Source organism: Acomys minous, assembly GCF_964271855.1.
Source record: "Acomys minous genome assembly, chromosome: 4".
NCBI classification, from domain to species: Eukaryota; Metazoa; Chordata; class Mammalia; order Rodentia; family Muridae; genus Acomys; species Acomys minous.
Window position 1 is genome coordinate 84,801,032 of NC_140486.1, and position 20,929 is coordinate 84,821,960.

The 20,929-nt window shown below is 44.7% G+C and overlaps 1 protein-coding gene across 2 annotated transcripts; it reads right to left on the reverse strand.

Moving 5' to 3' along the window:
• Window positions 1-782: 782 nt before the first annotated feature.
• On the reverse strand, window positions 783-3,626 carry LOC311595863 (uncharacterized protein). Of its 2 annotated transcripts, none has more exons than XR_014778597.1 (2): window positions 3,367-3,626; window positions 783-1,599 (listed from the first exon to the last, which is right to left on the reverse strand). XR_014778597.1 is itself a non-coding variant. In XM_084778895.1 (2 exons), exons 1-2 carry the CDS (start codon window positions 3,551-3,553, stop codon window positions 1,414-1,416), a joined length of 387 nt encoding a protein of 128 aa, XP_084635021.1. In that variant the 5' UTR covers window positions 3,554-3,626; the 3' UTR covers window positions 783-1,413. The 2 variants fall into 2 exon arrangements, 1 of the variants encoding a protein (XP_084635021.1); XM_084778895.1 differs by having other exon boundaries at window positions 3,353-3,626.
• Between the last annotated feature and the right edge of the window lie 17,303 nt (window positions 3,627-20,929).

Genomic DNA, 20,929 nt, shown 5'->3' on the forward strand with positions numbered 1-20,929 from the left:
ATTTATTATCTTACAGCTCTGTAGGTTGAATTCTGATCCGGGCCTCATAAAATCAAGAGTGCATTCCTTCTGTGGTGTCTGGGGACGAAGCAACTTCCTTACCATTCCTAGTTCCCACAGAGCACTCATCTTTTCCTCAAGTACTTCTCCATCTTCCAAGCCAGTGACATCATGCCAAGTTCTTTTTGTATTGCATCCTTCTAGGTTCCTCTTTTCTCTCCGTCTTGTGGCTAGCGTTACCGTCTCACCAGCAAGAACGACGCTGCACACACAAACAGGATCCTTCTGCAGTAAAGCTTTAATGCATCTTGAGAGGGAGAGCATAAGCTTACAACAAGTAAAATGGAGACCCCAAACAGCAGAAACCCATCCCTTATATAGCTTCTTTCCCAACTGTCAACTGTCCAGCTACCGGCTCTTCCAACCCCCTCGGAAGCTCTGCCTAGGATGTTTCAGTCCCTGATTGGCTGTTGCTCATCGGGCGAGATGACGCCACGGGAGAGGCAGAGCACAAGTGGAAAATCCCTTCGCACATGCGCAGATTAGTTGTATTAGCATGGGACACAAGATGTCAGTGCCATCTTATAATGGCGAATGTGAGCGCAGCTTCTCACATCTCCCCCTTTTCTTATTATTAAGAAGCAATAAGACACCCAACAGGGAGAGTGGAGACAGAGGTCAAATCCCCAAACAAAATATCAGGCCTGCATACACAACTCTCCCCTAAGCTCTTCACCCGGAGAGGTCATAGCCTGGCCCTGTGCCGTTTTTTCTGGGGGAAGGACACTGGGGCACGCAACCTTCATGCAAGATGACATGCCTCCCTAGAATTAGCTCATATATGCCGCAGAGCCATTCTACTGCAATGCTTCGCTGTGCAACTCTCCAGGGCTGCTGAAGCTTACTCACTCTACCTCGTGCAATGAGATGAGACTCTGAGGGTGCAAGAGCTGAGCAGCCAGCGACTTATTGCTTCAGCATGGTTAACCATATATCAGGGGAGGTCCCAGATTCTAAAGCAGCAAGTGCTTGGGTGATAACCACCTTGTCTCTTTTTGTTTGAGCCCTGAGTTTACAGACCAACCATAGGGTCAACACTAATCCACAGCAGATTACAGCTCCAAACAATCCAACCCCAACCCATTCTTTAAAGAAGGAGAAGGCTGAGGATATCCACGACGAGAATCCCTCAGTAAGTGACAGATCCAGCCGTGTGGAATTGACTTGAATGATAGCAGTCCGCAATTCTCTTAAGGTCTGTTCAAACTCCGCTGTCCAATTCTGTAAAATAAACTGAAAGAGACTCTTTGACAGATTAGCTGCTATAGTGAAATTTTTATATTGAACCGAGGTAACACATAGTCCAGGGAGTTTTTGTTATTGGTAGAGAAGAACCTAGGGAAAACCTGGGCATTATACATCACGGGCATTGGGAGTGGAAAGGTTGACATGATTCCCCAACGATATTCTCCCATTGCAGGAATTGTCATCTGCATCATTATGACGAGATGAATCCACGTCCTCATTGTCCGTTCCTTTAGTTGTTTCCACAATTCTCCTAGTAAGTCTTTCAGGTACCCAAAATGGATTGTCTTCATCCTGTGGAAAAACACAAACAGCTCCCCTGGATCTTATAAAAATAGGATCCGGTCCTTTCCATGTGTTACTCAGAACATCTTTCCATTTAACCATTTCTTTTGGTCTATTAGGTTCTGAATAATGTCTTTCTGCCGCAGTATGGCCTTTGTCATCCAGATTTAAAAAATTTAGGGTAAAGAGTGCCATAGAAACGGCCACTCTTGGTACTGAGGGGAGGACACTCTCTACTCCTCCTTTTTGTTTCATTAAATAAGATTTAAGTGTGCGATGTGCACGTTCTACAATCCCTTGTCCTTGAGGGTTGTAGGGAAGGCCAGTCAGATGAGTTACACTCATCTGACGACAGAACTGTTGAAATTTTTGTGAAGTATATGCAGGTCCGTTATCTGTCTTGAGAGTCTTAGGTATTCCCCAAGCACTCCATGCTTCAAGGCAATGCTGTATCACATGAGAGGCCTTTTCACCTGTTAGCGGTGTGGCAAATATAACACCTGAACAGGTATCAATAGAAACATGTAGGTATTGAAGTCTACCAAAGGAGGAAACATGTGTAACATCCATTTGCCAGATCTGTAAAGGTCTTATGCCCCGTGGGTTTATCCCTACATGGGGTACGGGCAGAAACTCACAACAATTTTTACATTGAGTCACAATTTCTCTGGCTTCCTTTCTAGTTATAAAAAAGCGGCGGCAGAGAGTTTCAGCCGTCACATGGAAGCGCCAATGAAATTCTCTTGCTGCATCTGCCTGTGAGGACAGTGCAATAGCTACAAATCGAGTAGCTTTATCTGCCAAATCATTGCCCCGGGACATTGGACCTGGCAGGCCCGAATGTGCCCTGACATGAGTAATATATATGGGTGTATTTCTATTTTGTAAGGTCAATTGTATTTGTTGAAAAATAGAGGCAACTTTACTAGAGGGTTTAATGACTCCCGCGGCCTCCAATAAATTAACTGCATTAACCACATAATGGGAATCTGATACAATATTTAGAGGCTCAGAAAAGGTTTTTAAAACTTCTAAAACTATCAAACATTCCACCACTTGAGGTGAGGTCTCTTTATAATCTTTAGACACTATCTTATTATTAATCACATAAGCACCAACTCCGGTTTTTGAACCATCTGTATATACTATTATTCCATCCTTAAGTGGAGACTTAACTGTCATTCGTGGAAATACCACGGCCTGGTTTAATGCAAATTGTAAAATAGGATGTTTTGGATAATGATTATACGAATCTTTTCCGGCCAGAAGGAAAATCCAGACTGCAGTTCGTAGGGTGGAGGAGCAGTGGGTGCCACCCTGCGAGATGAATTGAGGGAGGGTTTTTTATTACCCTCTCGTTCATCTAGGTGGTATCTCTCCTCCTCATACCTGACTGCCTCTTCCTCTAATTCGGCTTCTTCCTCCGAATCAGGAGTCTCATTGTCAGAGGTATTAGAGCTTGTAGAGCTATCAATATTCAATGCCTCAAGATCCTTTAAAGGATAAAACCTACTAGGTCCTGAGGGGGGTTGCACTCCTTTTACAGGAGGGTCCTGAGCCTTTTTCTCTTTATGGGCATCCTTTTTCCTGCGCGCACCCAACCTCTCACTACATTCGGTTTCTGACATGCTATCCTGAACTTCTTCTAGGGTGACCTGTCCTTCATCTACTGCCCTCTTGAAACAAATGAACAAGAGAAGGGCAATTACGGCAGTAAATATTACAGTTAGAATCAGCCCAAAAATTTCAGAAACACGCATACCTCTCCGAACTTACCAACCCTGCAGTTCTGAATCCTCCCTGTAGTCAGGGGGTCTCCAAAGGTGCTGACGATGGTGTGGTCGTCCCGGGTTTCGGCACCAGATGTGGCTAGCGTTACCGTCTCGCCAGCAAGAACGACGCTGCACACACAAACAGGATCCTTCTGCAGTAAAGCTTTAATGCATCTTGAGAGGGAGAGCATAAGCTTACAACAAGTAAAATGGAGACCCCAAACAGCAGAAACCCATCCCTTATATAGCTTCTTTCCCAACTGTCAACTGTCCAGCTACCAGCTCTTCCAACCCCCTTGGAAGCTCTGCCTAGGATGTTTCAGTTCCTGATTGGCTGTTGCTCATCGGGCGAGATGACGCCACGGGAGAGGCAGAGCACAACAAGTGGAAAATCCCTTCGCACATGCGCAGATTAGTTGTATTAGCATGGGACACAAGATGTCAGCGCCATCTTATAATGGCGAATGTGAGCGCGGCTTCTCACACCGTCTTCTACATTTAATAAATGTAAATGTCAACTCTGAGCCCACCGAATGAACCAGGTCACCCTCCGTGTTTTAGAGATAGCTGAGTACCAAGCTGAAGTCGCTCTTTACCATGTACCCTGCCATATTTTCAAGTTCCAAGAATTAGGGCATGGGCAGCTTTGGCAGGAGGAAGGAGTAAACTTCGTGCCACTTTCCTTAAATGATATAAAAATTCAGTGTGATTTCAATAAGATACCAACATGCTTTGTGTAGAGCTTGTCAAGTTAATACTTAAATGTGTATAGAATACTAAAAATTTTAGAATAATAGGCTAAAAATATTTAGAAGACACTAATCTGGCAAATTTATACTATCTGATTGTAAAGTTATTTATAAAGCCAAAATTATCAAGATTGTATGTATTACTGTCAGAACAGACTGAGAGATTAATAATAAATGGTGTTAGAACATCTGAATACATGTATATAGAAAGAAAAAAAACCTTTATAAATACCTCAAAACACACCCCAAACTAACAGAAGAATCACATACTCAGACATTAAACTATGGAGGTCTGAGGAGGTAGCTCAAGAGGGAAGAGCACTGCCTACTGTGCAAATGTGAAGACCTGAGGTGGATCCGCAGCATCCACACACACACAAATAATTAAATACAAAAGAAGAGGAGGAAGAGAAGAAAGGAAGAGGGGGAAGAGGAAGATGAGGAAGAGAAGGAAGAAAAAGAGAGGAGGAAGAGGAAGAGGAGGAGGAGGAGGAGGAGGAGGAGAAGCAGCCAGGTTGCATGCATCTGTAAACCCAGCCAGTGGGGCAGAGACAGGTGGATGGATCCCTGGGACTCACTGGCCCATCTAACCCAAAACAGCGAGCTCTAGGTTTAATAACGCTCTTTGGGAACAGTGAGGTAAACAGCAATAAGAGAAAGACGCCCAATGTCAACCTCTAGCTCCCTCTGGGGCAAGCACACTGGTGTGTGTGTGTGTGTGTGTGTGTGTGTGAGAGAGAGAGAGAGAGAGAGAGAGAGAGAGAGAGAGAGAGAGAGAGGGATTGAGAGGAACTGGACTATAAAGTTTCTAGAAAAAACCTCAGAGGCATACCTCTGTGATGATGGAATTGTCTTAGCATGCGATGTATAGGGAGGATGACAAACTAATAAACTGAAATCCACTTTCCTAAATTCTGTTCATCAAAAGTCACTGTTAAGGCAATAGGACCGAGGACGGAGATAGAGCTCAGTGACGGAGAACCTGCCTAGCATGTGCAAGCATGTGTGCATAGGGAGGGGAGGAAGAGCCAAACCGTGGGGTTGGAGAAAATCCTTGTAGTCCATGTATCCAACCATCATGGATACATGTTGCTGAGCCCACATCTCTCTTTCAGGCATATGTCCATAACATATATGAGATATTTATGTCTTTAGTAAATTTAAGTAAATGTCATTGCATTTTTAAAATTTAATTGTAGGGATGATTTAATTTTATTTTATTGTATGGACAACCACATTTTGAATTCCTGTTCAGCCTTCTGTGGACACTTGGACTATTTTCACGTTATGGTTACCATAGATAAAATGTGTGTTTGCAGCCTTGCCTTTAATTCTTTTATGTATATGCATGCGAAAGGAATTCTGGGTTCCATGATAATGTTTAGTTTCTGAGTAACTGTGGTGGTTTGGATGAGAATGGCCCACACAGGCTCATCTATTCGAATGCTTGGACCTGTTCAGGAAGGATTCGGAAAGGTGAACTTGTAGGAGGAGGTGTGTCACCGCAGGGTGTGTGTGTGTGTGTGTGTGTGTGTGTGTGTGTGTGTGTGTGTGTGTGTGTGTGTGTGTCTGTGTGTGTGTGTGTGTGTGTGTGTGTGTGTAGGCTTTGAAGTTTTAAATGCCCAAGCCTGGCCCAGTCACTCTCCCTCCCTCCCTCTCTCCCTCCCTCCTTCCCTCTCTGTCTCTGTTTCTGTCTCTGTCTGTCTGTCTGTCTGTCTGTCTGTTTCTCTCTCTCTCTCTCTCTCTCTCTCTCTCTCTCTCTCTCTCTCTCTCTCTCCTCTCTCTCTCTCTCTCCTTGCTGCCTATAGATCAGGATGTAAAGCTCCCAGTTTCTGCTCTAGTACCATGCTTCCCACTGTGCTGATCATGGATTAATCCTCTACAATTGTAAGCAAGCTCCCAATTAAATGCTTTTTAAAAAGGTGTAAGTCTCCTTGGTCATAGTGTCTCCTCACAGCAACAGAATAGTGACTAAGACAAAAACACACTGTTCCTCAAATGGCAGTACTCTTATATTCCCAGCATGCAATACTCTTATATTCCCAGCATGCAATACTCATATTCCCAGCATGCAATGCTCTTATATTCCCAGCATGCTCAAGGGTCTCACTTTCTTCATGCCTTCCCCAACATATGCCATTTTCTATTTTTGATTTTGTTTTTATAAATCATAGCCAGCTATCCCAACATTGTATGGAATGGTGTCTCTGGGATTTTAACTTGGGGTTCTCTGATAATTAGAGAAGTGCAGTGGTTTTCTCTCCTCTTCTAGAACTCCAACTAGTTGAATGTTGGGTCTCCTGCATCTGTCTTTCCTATCTTGATTTTGTACTTATTTTCAGCTCATTATTTTTTACTATACCCTAAGAGAATTCTTTGGCCACATATTTTAATTTACTACTTCAATCTTATGTTATGTAAATTTTGTTCTTTAGGCCATCTGTTATTTAATTTTAGTGATTTTTTTTTTCAATTTGCAAAAATTCTAGTAGACGGTCCCCCACAGCCATCTGTTCTTTTTGTGATGTAAAAGTTCCTGACTCTTGGCTATTAATGCCATTTCTTAAAGAATTAGTTCTTCAGCTCTGAGTTTGTTTCCTTAAAATGATTGACAATTGCTGGTTGTACTCTTTAAAGGTCTATATTGAACTGGTCTGTTTGCTAGGTTCATTTCCCTAGCCCAGTTGAAAATCCCCTGCTTTCCTAGCAACCAAAGGCTTTGGACCTTTTGTGGTCAATTGATGAAGGCAGAGAGAGTATCACAGTAGTTGCTCAAGTTGCTTCTTTTTCCATTGGGATCGAAAAGCGATGACATACTGTCAGGGCTTCCCTGGCTTTCCGATGCCAACAACCATCCCGAAGATGCTACATATTCAAGTTTCCATTTATTTGGGAAATGGAAGACTGATCTTTCAGTCAGCTAGCAATTCTGAGGACAAGGCTGGAGCAGCCACCCTAACCCAGAGCCCATCCTGTCCAGCCAGTTCTGTCCATGGCTGCTGTCCCTGAGTCTGGTGCTCAGAAACGTGCTTCCTTTCTTTTTTCCCTTCCCTTCTCTTCCTTGTTTCTAGCCTGTTATTTCTTCTTTCCTCTCTCTTAATTTTTTATTTAAAAACTGTTTTCATTCCTCTCTCTCTCTCTCTCTCTCTCTCTCTCTCTCTCTCTCTCTGTGTGTGTCTTTGTGTGTCTGTGTGTGTGAGTGTGTCTGTGTGTCTCTGTGTGTGTATCTGTGTGTCTGTATGTGTGTGTGTGTGTGTCTGTGTGTGTCTGTGTCTGTGTGTGTCTGTGTTCATGCCTGTGTGTGCCTAGGGATAAAGCTACAGACCAATGTATCACCAAACATGGGTTCTAGGAACCTAATTTGAGTTTCTGCAAGGGAAGGAGGCTCCAATCCATCTCGCCAGCCCCCTTCTTTTATTTTTAAAGACACATCAAGGGTGCGATAGAGCTGGAGGGTGAGCTCGCACAGTCCTTGCTTGCTCTGTTTCAGCTGTGTAAAATTACGTGGCTGGACAATTTGGTGTGGGGTGGCTGCCTGCTTGTATCTCTCAGTAATTCTTTACTTGGAGGGACTGCACTCATTTGTTTTTCGGTACTTCGACGGACTTTTTTTTTTTCTTATTTAGAAATTATGTATGGGAGACTGGTGGAATAGAAACATGTTTATTTGGTTAAAGAAGCCTGATCTGACGGTTTTGGTTCACATTCCTCCCTCGCATTAAAGGCATCTCCATGGTTCAAATCTCGGTCCTTCCTTGCGAGTCTTTGATAGCACTTGAGCCCATCGCCTCTGCTCCTTCGAGAACCTTCCAGAGCAGTTGAAACCAAAGGAAGAATGTTACGCAATTCAAGCTAGACATAGCAGGCTCTGCCCTTTGTAAGCCCCAGTGATGAGTGGTAAGATGGATATTTCTGAAAAAAAAAATTTACATTGGTTCAGCACTACAGAGCGATGGGAGTGGGTGACCCAGTGTCCAACAGCCGGAGCGTTTGCACGTGTCCAGGGGCCACACCGTGAGAGCTGAGTTGCTCTCTTCATGATCACATGGTGCAAATTACTAGTTAAGAATGAGAGCAGAAAATTCCCACAGATAGTAGTACGCTGGGGCCCGAACAGGCCAGAATTGCTGTAAGAATAAAAAATAAATAAATAAACACAGATATATTTTTGTTTAACTTATCTTTTCCTTGTGGTGACACTTCTCCCCGAGGTCTGCGTGAGCGTTGCTGTGTTCATCTTGTCAGCAATGGGGTTGCTAGTTTGAGAAGGAGCAAAGGCAGCGATTGTGAGGAAGAAGGAAAAAAAATGAACACAAAACTCCAGGGGTAGCAGAATCTATGGTTCAAAAGTGACATTGAGGATCGAAACCTCTGGAATTCTTCAGGAAACTAGGAGGTAGAGGAATGTGAGGTTTCCTGTACCATCCGGGTTGCGTATTTGTTCTTTGAACTGCCTGCCCTCTATGTGTGTGCTCTCATTACGAACTTCTCAGGTGTGAGACGTACTAGTTTCTCTGTGTCTGTGTCTTCTTATTGTCTGCGAATCTGGCACAGCCGTGTCTGGATCACATGCTTTGAACAAATGGGCTTTAAATCACTTAGCACATTCAGTTGTCATGGATCACTTTATGCCTCCACCGTTTTATGAAAAGACCCACCTGCTCAGGAAGTGTGGTTGGGGTGAAATCTAAGGCTTCTCAGCACCTCAGACGTTTAACTGTTACATCCAGAGCAAAGACACCCAACAACCAGGTGTTAGGGCATTGGGAGAACTTCAGTTAGTGACACTGGAAAACATAGACAAACATAACAAGTACAAACAGAAAACACAGCCAAGCAAGTGAGGTTTAAAAAAAAAAGACATATTTGTGCTTAATAATCATTGTTTCTAACTACTGTAAGTCAATGAAATCTCTATCTCTATATACACCACTGCCACTGCCACTGGCAACACCACCAAATCCCTTCTTTTCTTTGGATAAATAGCCACTTGAATCTCTTCCAAGAATCCATCTATCAGCTGCAGGATTAGTGGGCTTTTCGATCAGGAGCCCTGTCTTTGGCCAATTCTAAAGCCATAATTCAGACGCTTTCTGAAGTTTGAGTCTCACCCCAAAAATGTAGTGCTTAGGGTTAACTTCAGCCCTGTCCTCCGTTGAGTATGCATGAGATGTTATAACTATAATCCACATGTGCTCCTGACTGCTGTCACTAATGAGTTTTCATTCCTTAAGCGCCCCCCCCCCTCTTTGGTTTTCAAGGTTTCTCAAATCTGGTCCAATAATTTCCTGTTCTGCTAAAGTGAACCAGACCCAGATTCTGTTGCTTGCCACCCAAGGACTCTGACAAATTCAGCTTCCGTGCAAATGCTCCATAGTTAGACTTTCTAAAATATCTGATGAATTAATAAGGATGTTGGATGCAACATCCACTCAGAGAAAACGTGGCTCCCCCCAGATAGCAAGCCCCAGGTGGCTGTGGACCTCCTTGAAATGGAAAGTGTTTCCGACAGCATCTGGGGAGGAGCAAGTAGATGAAAATACGATTGGCTTGTAGACAAATCACAACTAGTAAGGGCCCCTCCCCCACTTTTGTTTGTTCTGGATGTGAAGGCGCTACTGTGGTGTAATGTAAAGAAAAACAAAGCTTCAAGCACTGTGCTTGGTTTGACATCTAAAGAAAGTCAGGAATCACTAAATAGTCTAAGGAAAGTACTTGCTGCTGTGGGTGAGGTGCCCTAGCCAAGTCGCCCTTGTCTAGGTCACCAGGCTCTTGCTCACTCCCAAGGAATAGTCTTCTCCTTCCTCAGACGGAAGGGAATGCCTTCTCTTGACGCTGTCTCTCACAAGTCCTGGTGTTCTCCTGCTCCCAGTGCAGCCCCCACGGGAGCCCCCCATGCGTGCTATGCAGCATCTTCCTTTGTTGGGCCAAACTCCATATGTGAAGGAAAAGCCGTTGTCATTTCTACCTGTGCCTTGTAAAGGGGTTCTAGGTCATTCCCATAACTCTAAGGAGGGAACACGGCTTTCACCAAACGGTGACTAGGAGGTGACTGAGTCATTGGCCGCATGAGGAGCTCACAGCTTGCACTTGAGTGTCAGACACTACCGCCTGTGCGCCATCATCCTTGTAGACTCTTTTAAAAATAATTTATTCGTATTACATCCCAGTTGTTACCCCCTTGCATATCCTCCTGTATAGTACCCATCCTTCCTCCCTAGTCCTCTGATAGGGTAGCGGGCAGAGAGGTGGCTCCTCCCCCACTGACTGCAGCCTATCAAGTTGGCCTACATCCCCTTCCTCTGTGGCCCGGCCCGGGAGCAGACGGGGTGGAAGTGATCAAAGAGCAGGCAACAGAGTTCACGTTGGAGACAATGCCTGGTCCCCTTACTGGATGACCTACACGGAGGCTGAGCTATGGGCTGCATCTGGGCAGGGGGCCGGGGTCCTGTCCACGCCTCATCCTTAGAGCATCAATATCAACAGGCCCCATCTTAAACTGGCCTTTCTCCTCATCTCTCTGCGTCCTGTCCTCTGCAAGAGGCTACTGCATCTCTCACTGGCTCCCCTTACCTATTCCAAACATAGGGCCAAGCAACATGACCATGACCGGAAGGGCCTGAAATCCTGAGCTTAAATATGACTTTCCTGCCGATAGGCTGCTCTTGTCACGCGTTTTGCCTTAGTGATGATAAGTTTGACTACTGCAGGGGCCAACCAAATTTTGTAAAAATAAACATGCCTTTATCTTGAAGGAGACCTGAGCATGTGCGCTCACTTCTCAAGTGACAGTTGGAAGGCTCTGCACCCAAGTCATTTTTTTCTGTTGATCACTGCGAGCGTGTGACATTTAAAATCGCCTGGACAGAGAGACTAACTTCTTTCCGCTAATGCTTTTACCGATATCCCCACTTCCTTCCTATGCGGTGCTAAGACGTGCAAGAGGCATCAGCTTCCTCCCTGTTCCCCTTCCAGGACTGTCTCTCAAGACACTTGTACTGATAAAGAAATGCACATTGGGATGTGGAGATGTGTTTGAGTCCTGGCTTTAAGGCCACAGTGGGGATGGGGGCTCAGGATGCTGGTTTTCCCGTTCTATAGGAGAGCCCTAGGAGAGCCCATGCAAAGATTCAGTAAGATCCTGTGTACCAAGCGTGGCCAGTGTCTGGCTCATAGCAGACCCCCAGTGGTACCCTGCAACCCATCCATCCCTTTATTTTGTGTGTGGCCTGCTTGCTCATCCAGGATTGTTGAAGAAGCTGGAGTGAAACGGCTGGGTATTTATGGCGTTTTAGACCCAAAGACGTATGTGGATGGGTGCACAAGCACCTTCTGGAAGTCCCAGCGAAGGTAATTATGCTCTAAAAGAATCACACAGTGGACAGCACATCCTGCGTGGGGTAGATGCCTGACAGAGGGAAGGGTAACATGGGCTTTCTCTGGATCTCCTCAGACAGGCTTACGAGCAGGCGTGGGGATCTTGGTTGCAGTCTCTTTGTAGGGCCTTAAAGCGCCACCTCAACCTCACTGTCTTCCTTCTGCCGCCCCACCCCCCCTATCTTTCCTCCCCTGTTGCCATGGACACTTCTTCCTAGGGTCAAGGGTCTAAAAAAACCTAGTGACACCGGAATTGGTGTCTGGTCATATCCAATACATGCCAAAGGAGAACTATATATAGCAAAGTACTTTATTCAGAAAGATGACTCTGGTGGTAAAGTAGAGCGAAGGGGCTGAACATATGGTTTAGAACTTGGAATCTATAATTATGCATGCTGGCTTATATCCTGGATCCATCACTTAAAAGCTGTGAAATCTTAATCAAGTTATTTCCCCCCTGTCTCAGCCTCAGTGTCTTATCTCTCAGGGAGTAACACCTACCTTATAGGACTACTGTGTAGAGCCAATGATATACCCCCGTGGAGTGCTTTGCTCTGTGCCAGCACCTAGTAAAGGCCAATTGTTTGTATTACTTATTTGGTACCAGGGCACTATGGAGAAGCACCTCAGCATCTGGGAAAGGTGGAGGCTCCATCTCTTTGCAGTTAGTTGGACGAAGTGGCAGATCTGGGTCATGCGGATCTTGCCTGCTCTGGCCCAACTCACAGCTCTCACAGTGGACCCAGAGCGCTTCCTGTCTTCTCTGGAGTAGAAAAATCTTCAAGCTACACTCTTGAGGAATTTAATTCTAAGATGAAATGTTTAACCTATTTAGCATATTGTTAAATTGGCCTGGCTCCCTATCTTCTGAAATGCACATTTGGGGATTGATGGATTTAGAATTTTTTTCAAGCTTTTTTTTTTTCCACCCTAAGTTTAAGTTGTTAAGTCTTTTCATCTCCTCTTCTATGGATAAACATTGGCAAAATAAAAGCAGCAAGTGTCTCATTTGAGCTAAAAACGAACCGGTCAGAAAAGGGAGTCAGTTGTTCTTGTTTTGTTTTGTTTTTCTAGGTTGTAGCCAGCTGGATATTGGGGATGCAAAAGTTGGAATTCGCCCTTTGCAAATGAATAGGCACGTGGTGCGGCCTTGCACTCGGCCAGGCGTGAACCAATCGTGTCTGGTAAGGAAGGGGGGGAAGAATCTTGTGGGGCAGCAGCTGTTTTGCAGCTTATGGGGAGGAAGGATTCCTGGCAACTAGTCAGTGTGAACCTCGGGCTTTGTAGACTTCCTGCTCAGCCCCAGTTGGCGCTAGTGCATTCCTGATTGTCTTTGGTCACTGCATGGCCCTCTTCAGTAGGAGAACAGATATCTGAATCCATTTCCAAAGTCAGTGTGTTCAGAATTCAGCTATTTTAGATTAAAAAACACCCAAGCTAAAAGAAAAAAAAAATCCTTGTTGTCAAATATGGGGTAGACCTCAGGGCAGGCAATACGGTTTCCTGGTATGGAGAGAAACCTCTTCTACTGGGGCCACCTTCAAGGACAAGCAGGGCCTTTGCCACTGGAGAATTCCAGCTTCCAAGCTCACGTTGGAATAACTAGTCACTGGTGATAATGTGAGGATAAACTCAGAAGCCTAGGCTAGCTGTGAGAACCAGGTCAGATACATTTTAGAGATTGTAAAAAAAAAAAAAAAAATCTGGGCATTTATCCCAGAGAAACAAAATCTTACATTCAAACGAAGATATCTACCTAAATGCTAGTAGTGGATTTACCAGTAATACTCCAATCCTAGGAAGAACTCAGCTCCCCCTCAATGTGTCGGGGATGAATAGGGTGGTGTGTGCATCAGAGGTTTGGCACACGCACTTGGCATGGCCCGCAAGGGAATTATGATACATCTAAAAGTGTGTGTCTGTGTGTGTGTTTTACAGAGCCTGGAACTAGGCTGGTGGCCAGCAAGTCCTGGTAACTCCCCTGCTCTCCTGTCTCCGCCCCTGAAAACATTGGGATTACACACATGCACAGGGCTGTGACCTCTGTTTCTGTAAATTCTGAAGCTAGCTCTCCCGCTGAGCCAACTCCCCAGACTCAGGACTCAGCTTTTAATCTGCAATGATTTGCTTTTCCGTCTTTATTTTTGACTCCCAAACTCCACAGAGAAGTGACAAGAAGCAGACTTTCATGCATCTAATGAAAATCAGTGCACAGTCTTATGAAAAAGTGCACAACCGTGTGAGCAATGGGAAGACGGCTGCGGGATTCAAATTTGCAGTCGGAGAAGTGCTCAGGGAATGTGACATTTCTGCTGCGTCTCCTCCAGCTCCCTGAGCCTCTGTTTCCCCTCACAATAAAGAAGAGCTGTTGGGCGTACGGAATGTGATCCTGGGGTATTAGTTCTGAGAGGCCAAAGACTATTAAAGATTCAGATGAGATAATCATTCCTTAATAAGCTCTTCTGCGACTGTAACAATCGGCCACTAAGAAAAGAGCCTGACAAGCAAATGTCAGGTTTCCAAAACAGTCACTAGTATTTATATTAGAAGCAGCCAAGCTTGTGTCCAAACCTCATTGTGTGGGGGTGGGGTGTGGGGACTAAAATGGCACACGCGGTTTTGGCTAAAGGACAGATCGTCATCCTATGATAATGAGGTGGATGCTAATGCTGACTAACGCGGGTGTATTTGGAAAGGTAAGCAGGTGTTTGAGACAAGGCTGGCCTATGATAAAACACTGGTCCCCAAGGGAAGCAAAGACACAATTAGGCTTGTCCTCTGAATGGCTGCCTGTATGCAGCAACTGGCTCTTGAGGCACCTGTGTCCAAGAGCTGTCTCTGGCAAATGGCAACTCTAATAGTCACCTACTGTTTAGGGCCAAGACTCTCTAAACTCTCACAGTGGCGCAGCGGGCCCGACACGGGAAAGTTACCTCCTGTTGTCCTGACTAGCTTGATGTCTAGATCAGCAGTTCTCAACCTGTGGGTCGCCGCAACCCTTTTAGGGGGTTGAATGACCCTTTCACAGGGGTAGCATATCAGATACTTACCTCACGACTCACAACGGGAGCAAAGGGACAGGTATAAAATGGCGACGAGAATACTGTCATGGTTGGGGAGGGGAGGTCACCACAACATGAGGAACTGTGTTAAAGGGTGGCAGCATCAGGAAGGCTGGAAACCACTGGTCTAGAGGGACAGGCCTGACAGCTCCAGGTCCCCTTTCCCCAGGCCCCAGCATCCTGTTTTTTTGTTTTTTTTATTTTTTATTATTTTTTATTTTTTTGACAGGGTTTCTCTGTGTAGCCTTGGCTGTCCTGGACTCCCTTTGTAGACCAGGCCGGCCTCGAACTCACAGCCATCTGCCTGCCTCTGCCTCCCGAGTGCTGGGATTAAAGGCGTGCGCCACCACACCCAGCCCCAGCATCCTGTTTACCAGGCCTTTGAGAAGGGAGGAAGAACTTCCTCAGCTAAAGCCTACAGCAGCTTTAAGTTGCCTGGGGCCAGGAGGGGGGCAGAGAGACCGCTGGAAAGACCCCAAAGAGAAGGCTGAACTAGACTGTGCTCTCCTTCGGACTTTTCTTATTCTCTTAGAACAGATGAGCTCTTTTTCCTTCTCTTTCGTATTTATCCAAGGGCAGTAAGTGTGAGTGCAGGGAGGTCAGAACTTCCTAGGATGTCGTATTTGATGGAGAATGTTTGGGGGAGGAAAGTCTCCCCGATGGATGGTACCCTGGCTACATCTCAACCCTCAGAAGCAAGACCTCAGAAAGACCAAGGCCTCTAGAATTGTGGGAGGGGATATGCAAATGACTTCTGCCGGCTCACTAGGTCTCCTTTGGAACTTGCCCAGCTTCATGTGGAGGCTCACCGCCTTGGGTTTCAGCCTCAGGAGGAGTCTTCATTGTCCGGCTGGCTAATGTCACTGGTGGGAAAGATGAAGTTGCAGGAAGAGATACAGTAACCCTGTCACCTCCCACACCAACTTTGCCAGTAACTAGGCTTCTCTTTTGACGCTACGAATCTATTTGTCAACTGATTTGAACAGATAAATAAAGAGTGAGTGATTCGGCCGGCTCAGCTTTTTATGGTAATGCCATTGAGCCTCAAATTTAATAATTAACTTTTAGAAGAAGAACAACCAGCCCAGTCTGTGGGAGGAAATTAATCTGGCTGAAGTGTAAAACAGGAGAGTTGTGAGCAGGCGCACACGCGTGTGCACACACAGACAGACACTAGTCTGGTAGCTAAATTTCAAGAGCTATATGTATACAGAACACCACAGTTAGGCATATTGGGGAACATAGTGAATGGGCTACTGTCTCCTTATGACTATTTACATGACCCTGCGGAACTCCACAAGACAGAGTTCACACTAGAAGGGGGAACCAAGTCCTATACTTTCAATCAGTGCACGCGTTCTTACACGTGGAAGGGGCAGACAATCCTAAGTACAGCAGAACACTTGACCACTCAGGCTTGTCCCTTGGATGTACACCAGAATTTTGTACATCATTTTGAAGTCATTTGGTGTGTGTTGTACAGAGCTGTGTGCTAGCCCACACCTACAGCTTAGTGTATTATCTGCTCATCACTCAAAACCCCATAGCGTTCAATTCACATTCAGGAAATGACAAGAAAGAATCTCAGACACCCTGGTTAGAATCTAGCCAAGTACATATATAGAAAAACCACTAATTTCATGGCCAAAAAATTATGCCCAGTGTTTTGTCTGCTAATTAGCAAGGCCAGCGTTGCTTTAGCGGCGTCCCTCTGAGTGAGCCTTACACTAAAAGGAAAAAGGCATTCTTTCTCACCTCCCAAGAGCAGTGTAGGAACAAGAACCCTCTGAGCAAACACAGGAGCCCTGGGCTTTGCTGGATTGGGGAGGTGGCACAGCATCTGAGGCAGGTGCCTGACACAGCAACAGATCCCTGCGGAAGCCCTGGTGAGGGTCAACAGGTTCAGTAGAGTTTAATGAAAGTAGCATTACCCAGGGAGGAAAGGTAGCACAAGAAAAATAAACTACCAGAATTCTCTAAAATACTTGGAATACTTGGGACAGATTTTGTTCAACTATGAGGGTCAAACCTGCAAATAGAGTTGGAAGTTGGATATTAAAATGCTTGATTAGCATAGAAAATGTAGAAGATCTTCCAAAGGGTGGTGCCTATTATATCCTTTAATCATAACAGTCATCCTGGATCCACAGAAGTATATTAAAAGGCGCCCAGTAGACCCAGGCTGCTGTAGGATAAAGGCTGTGGCTGTAATCTCAGGTTTCTTGAGAATGGCTTCGAAGATTGTCTGAGGAGTCCACATAAGTTCAAAGTAGTGCTCTCATGTGGGAGGCGAGATGGAGTGAAAAGTGTGGACGTTGGAGCCACCTGGAGACTATTTCCACAGCACAGTGTCCTCAGGGCCCACTCTAGAGTCACTGAATCAAAACCCCTTCGGTAATGGGATTGAGGATGTGTGTGGGACCCCAGACAGTTCTTCTATGCCCACCGTGTCCCCTCCCGTACCTCAGCAGAGAGCTAAGTAAAGCTTTATTTATAAGACACTGATATCCAAGGAGAAAGGGTTACAAGAATAGAGGAGGGGGAGAAGGAAAAAGTCAAATCATGTCACCAAAAGGAGAAAGTTTACATGCGTGTATTATAAACAACCTCCAAAGGCTCTCTCTTACAAATGTGTGTGCCAGAAATATCTTTGTTTTTCTTCTTACTTCTTTGGATAAAATAGCTTGGTTAAATTGATCTGTTTTTCTATGCTTTCTTGTAGTGTTAGATCAGACCTCTAAACAAAGAGACTAAGTGACATGGAGAGATACGAAGTGACAATGCTTATGCCGCCTTCAAGTGGTAGAATTAGGCATAAACACGGATCTGCCTGCTTTTCTGCTTGTAAAAATATGAAATTATAATGGGCAGTCCTGGGAAAACATGAAAAAAATTATTGTATTTAAAACAATATCCAGACGTTATCCACAGAGGCATCTCCACAATTTCCAAGTTGTGGAGGGTGAAGACATTGTAAAGGAGAAATAAAATGTTTGTTTATGTTGGTGGCACATGGGAAGGAACTGGGAGCTTTGAAGAGAACAAAGACAAAACAAAACAACAAGAAAACAAATCAAACCAACCAACCAACCAACCAATCAAGCAAAGGCCCTTTATCCTTTAGAAGCAAGCAACATAAATGTGAATTACTTAAATCTATCATTAGCAAAGACACAGACAGCCTTAGCCCACCAGCTGAGGGTCACCCTTTCCTCAACAAAGTCAACCATAAGGCCCAGATGACTTGAAGAGTGAGAGGGGAGGTCCTGTGAGAGGGAACGATTCCTCGGGCATCTACAAGAGTGAGTTTTCAGTCTGAGCAGCACACCAAGATTGCCTTAGGACCAAGTCCGGGCTCTTTTTTTTTTTTTAATTTAGTCAGTAAATTTAATGATGAAAATAAAATGATAAAGTATAATTATAAATGACCCAAGTATTTATCAAGTAACCAATTTTCTTAGAGTCAAAGGTTCATCGTTTGTATTTTTTGTTTTGTTTTGTTTTGTTTAACCCTTCAATTAGTTGAGCCGTAAGAAAAATGTGAACATATTTGTAAGATGGCTTTCCCATCTGTAATGATAAATAAAGCTCCCAGTATGACAGAGGTAATTTCTAAAGGGGGCTGCTTTTTTTCCTCCTTCTTCTTCTTCATCATCTGAAAGCACCTCCCCCAAATCTGGGCTCTTCCAGTGGCTCCGGATTCAGCATCCTTCCCTTCTCCCTCCCGTCATGTTGCCTGATGAGACTCTGATATTATGTCTTTCTAGTTAAGTGCTCTCCTTGAAAAGTAATTGTTGTCACAATTAATGTGATGGATGCTGGAGACATGACAGCTTTTTACATTAAACTAAATTGTTTCTACTTCTCCGCAGCCGTCTCTTTGCTTCCTGGCTGCACTCTGGGAGTCCCTGTTTGGTTAGAATCTGCGATCCTTTTGCCCAGTATAAACCGTAGTTGGGAGGAATCCCTTGGTGGGAAATTATGCAGAATAGCCATCAGTGTTTTGGTCCGCTCTTTCTCATCCTCAGCCATCTTTCTAAAGCGAGATCTAATTTTTTCTCTCTTTCTGGGATTCTGGCTGGCTTTTCTGATTCTGACACAATACAAGGTGGAGAACCAGTTTTCTGTTCCTGTCGTCTTAGGCCGTCATCACTCAAGCCATGGGTTCTCTACTCTGGACCAGCCTGTATCCGGACAGTCCGCTAGACTTCTGAATGCTGAGTCCATTTGCCCAGCCAGTCACTGTCCATATGCCATCTGCGTGACAGTAACACTGTTCTGGAAGCTACAATCCCAGAAGAGAAACTCTATCCAAAGCACGCTAAAGAAAGAGCCGCAGGTGGTCAGAAAAGCATGCAATAAGCCTTGGTTGATTAATTTAGTATCCTTTGGAGATTTCTCCAGACTGCCGGGTTATGGCTTCGTTGCAAAAGCTACAACTTCCACCATCTAATCCCCTATAATGTCTCATTTTGATTCATCTCAGGACAAGGCGGAAGTATTGTTGCTTCCACAATAAATGGTGTCGGTACCTAGGAAAGAAGCCGTTGAGAGCAAAGCTGGAACAACAGAGTAAAGAACAAAGCGTGGACAAAACTGCAAAGGACTTCACATCTTTTAGGCTTTTGTATCTGTGGATATTTAAACGATTACGCCAGGCTTTAGCCCTGAGTTATACATATACTAGGAAAACAGACCTTCTGCCATTAAGTCCTGATAAACAAAACAGGTGTTTTTCTAAAATCTGGCCAAACAAAACAACAACAAAAACCCTACCAAAGACAAAGCAAAACCAAACAAAACTGAATTGTGTTGTGTTTTGCTACTTCATCTAGTGTGTCTATCTCAGGAATTAACTGTTTGGTTAAAAAAAAAATCAAAGAGTAGATAATTTAGGCTTTTTGGGCCATGTGTTTTGTTGCAATTAGTCAACTCTTCTATTATAACGTGAAAACACGGGATTATGTAAATTAATGAGCATGGTGGTGTTCTAATAAAACTTTATTTACAAAAACAAACAGTGCACCAGATTCAATCTATGGACTATAGTTTGCTTTCCCCTTGTATAAAGCACTTACAGTCTAGTCTATGAATGGACAAATCAATTCCTGAACACAAAATATTTGCTTATGATAGGGAAAACTACACAACAAAATATATGCTGGGCATTGTGCTAAAGCTAACAAACATTGTCTAATGTCTAATTGCATCCCCATTTTGTGGCTTGAGAAGCTAGACTCAGCAAACCTAAGTAATTTTAAGTAATACAGTCCTGTAGACTGTTTCCTAATAGTTGTAGTGCGCCATATGGTTTAATACAAGACCCCACACTCTAAGTCAGTGGCCCTCAACCTGTGGGTCGTGACCCCCTTGGGGTCAAACGAACCTTTCCTAGGGGTCACCCAAGGTCATCAGAAAGCACAGATATTTACATTATGATTCATAACAGTAGCACAACTGCAGTTATGAGGTAACAATGAAAATAATTTTGTCCTTGGTGGTCCCCACAACATGAGGAACTGCATTAAAGGGCCACCGCATCAGGAAGGTTGAGAACCACTGGCCAAGGGATGCTTGTGGAGCATCACTTAGGCAGTCCATTGGGCAGGAGTCCTGACATCCTTTATGTCCTCCACAGGAGCCTGCATTCAGACCTCAGACCGCTATTTGCTGCCGTGTCTAGACAGGTCTCGACAGCACAACACATCTGCCTAATAAGGATGATGCTTTTACATGTGGTAAAGCTGTCGCGCAGATTGTGTGCCATGCTGGACCAGTATATGATGATGCGTGTTCTTATGCCAAAACAAAAGATGGGTCTTGGCGTAAACTGGCTGACAAGACCCGTACTCAAGAGAGGACAGGGAAGGAGAAGGAGAGGGAGGGAAACAGGAATACCAACGGGAAAGAGGACAGGGAAGGAGAAGGAGAGGGAGGGAAACAGGAATACCAACGGGAAAGATGACCAAGGGAGATAATGTGAAAAAAGTATAAGCGAAGGACGTGAGTGTGGGGTAAAGGCAGACTTTTGAGTGCATGGTTGTATGTGTTCATGTATGTTCAGGTACCCGTGTGTGAAGGTGCATGTGCATATATGTATATGTACATATAGAGGCCAGAGGTCAGTGTTCTGTTGCTCATTGGGATCCATCCACATTGGTTTGGAGACAAGGTCTCTCACTGCCCAGTAGGCTATCCTGGTTGGCCACAGTGTCCCAGGGATTCTCCTGTCTCTGGTGTCCCACTTCTGGGATTACAAGTGGGTGTTGCTCTTTCTAGCTTTTTACATCCATGCTAAGGATTGAACTTGGGTCCTCGTTCTTGTATAGCAAGCAGATTACCAACTGGGCTATCTCCCCAGCCTCAGAGCAGGGCTCTT

Coding starts and splice junctions, on each gene's coding strand:
- LOC311595863 (XM_084778895.1), bottom strand. CDS start 3,553: ATGCTCTCCCTCTCAAGATGCATTAAAGCTTTACTGCAGAAGGATCCT. Junction 1,600..3,352: donor GGGTTGGTAAGTTCGGAGAG/GTATGCGTGTTT, acceptor GTTTTTCCACAG/GATGAAGACAATCCATTTTG.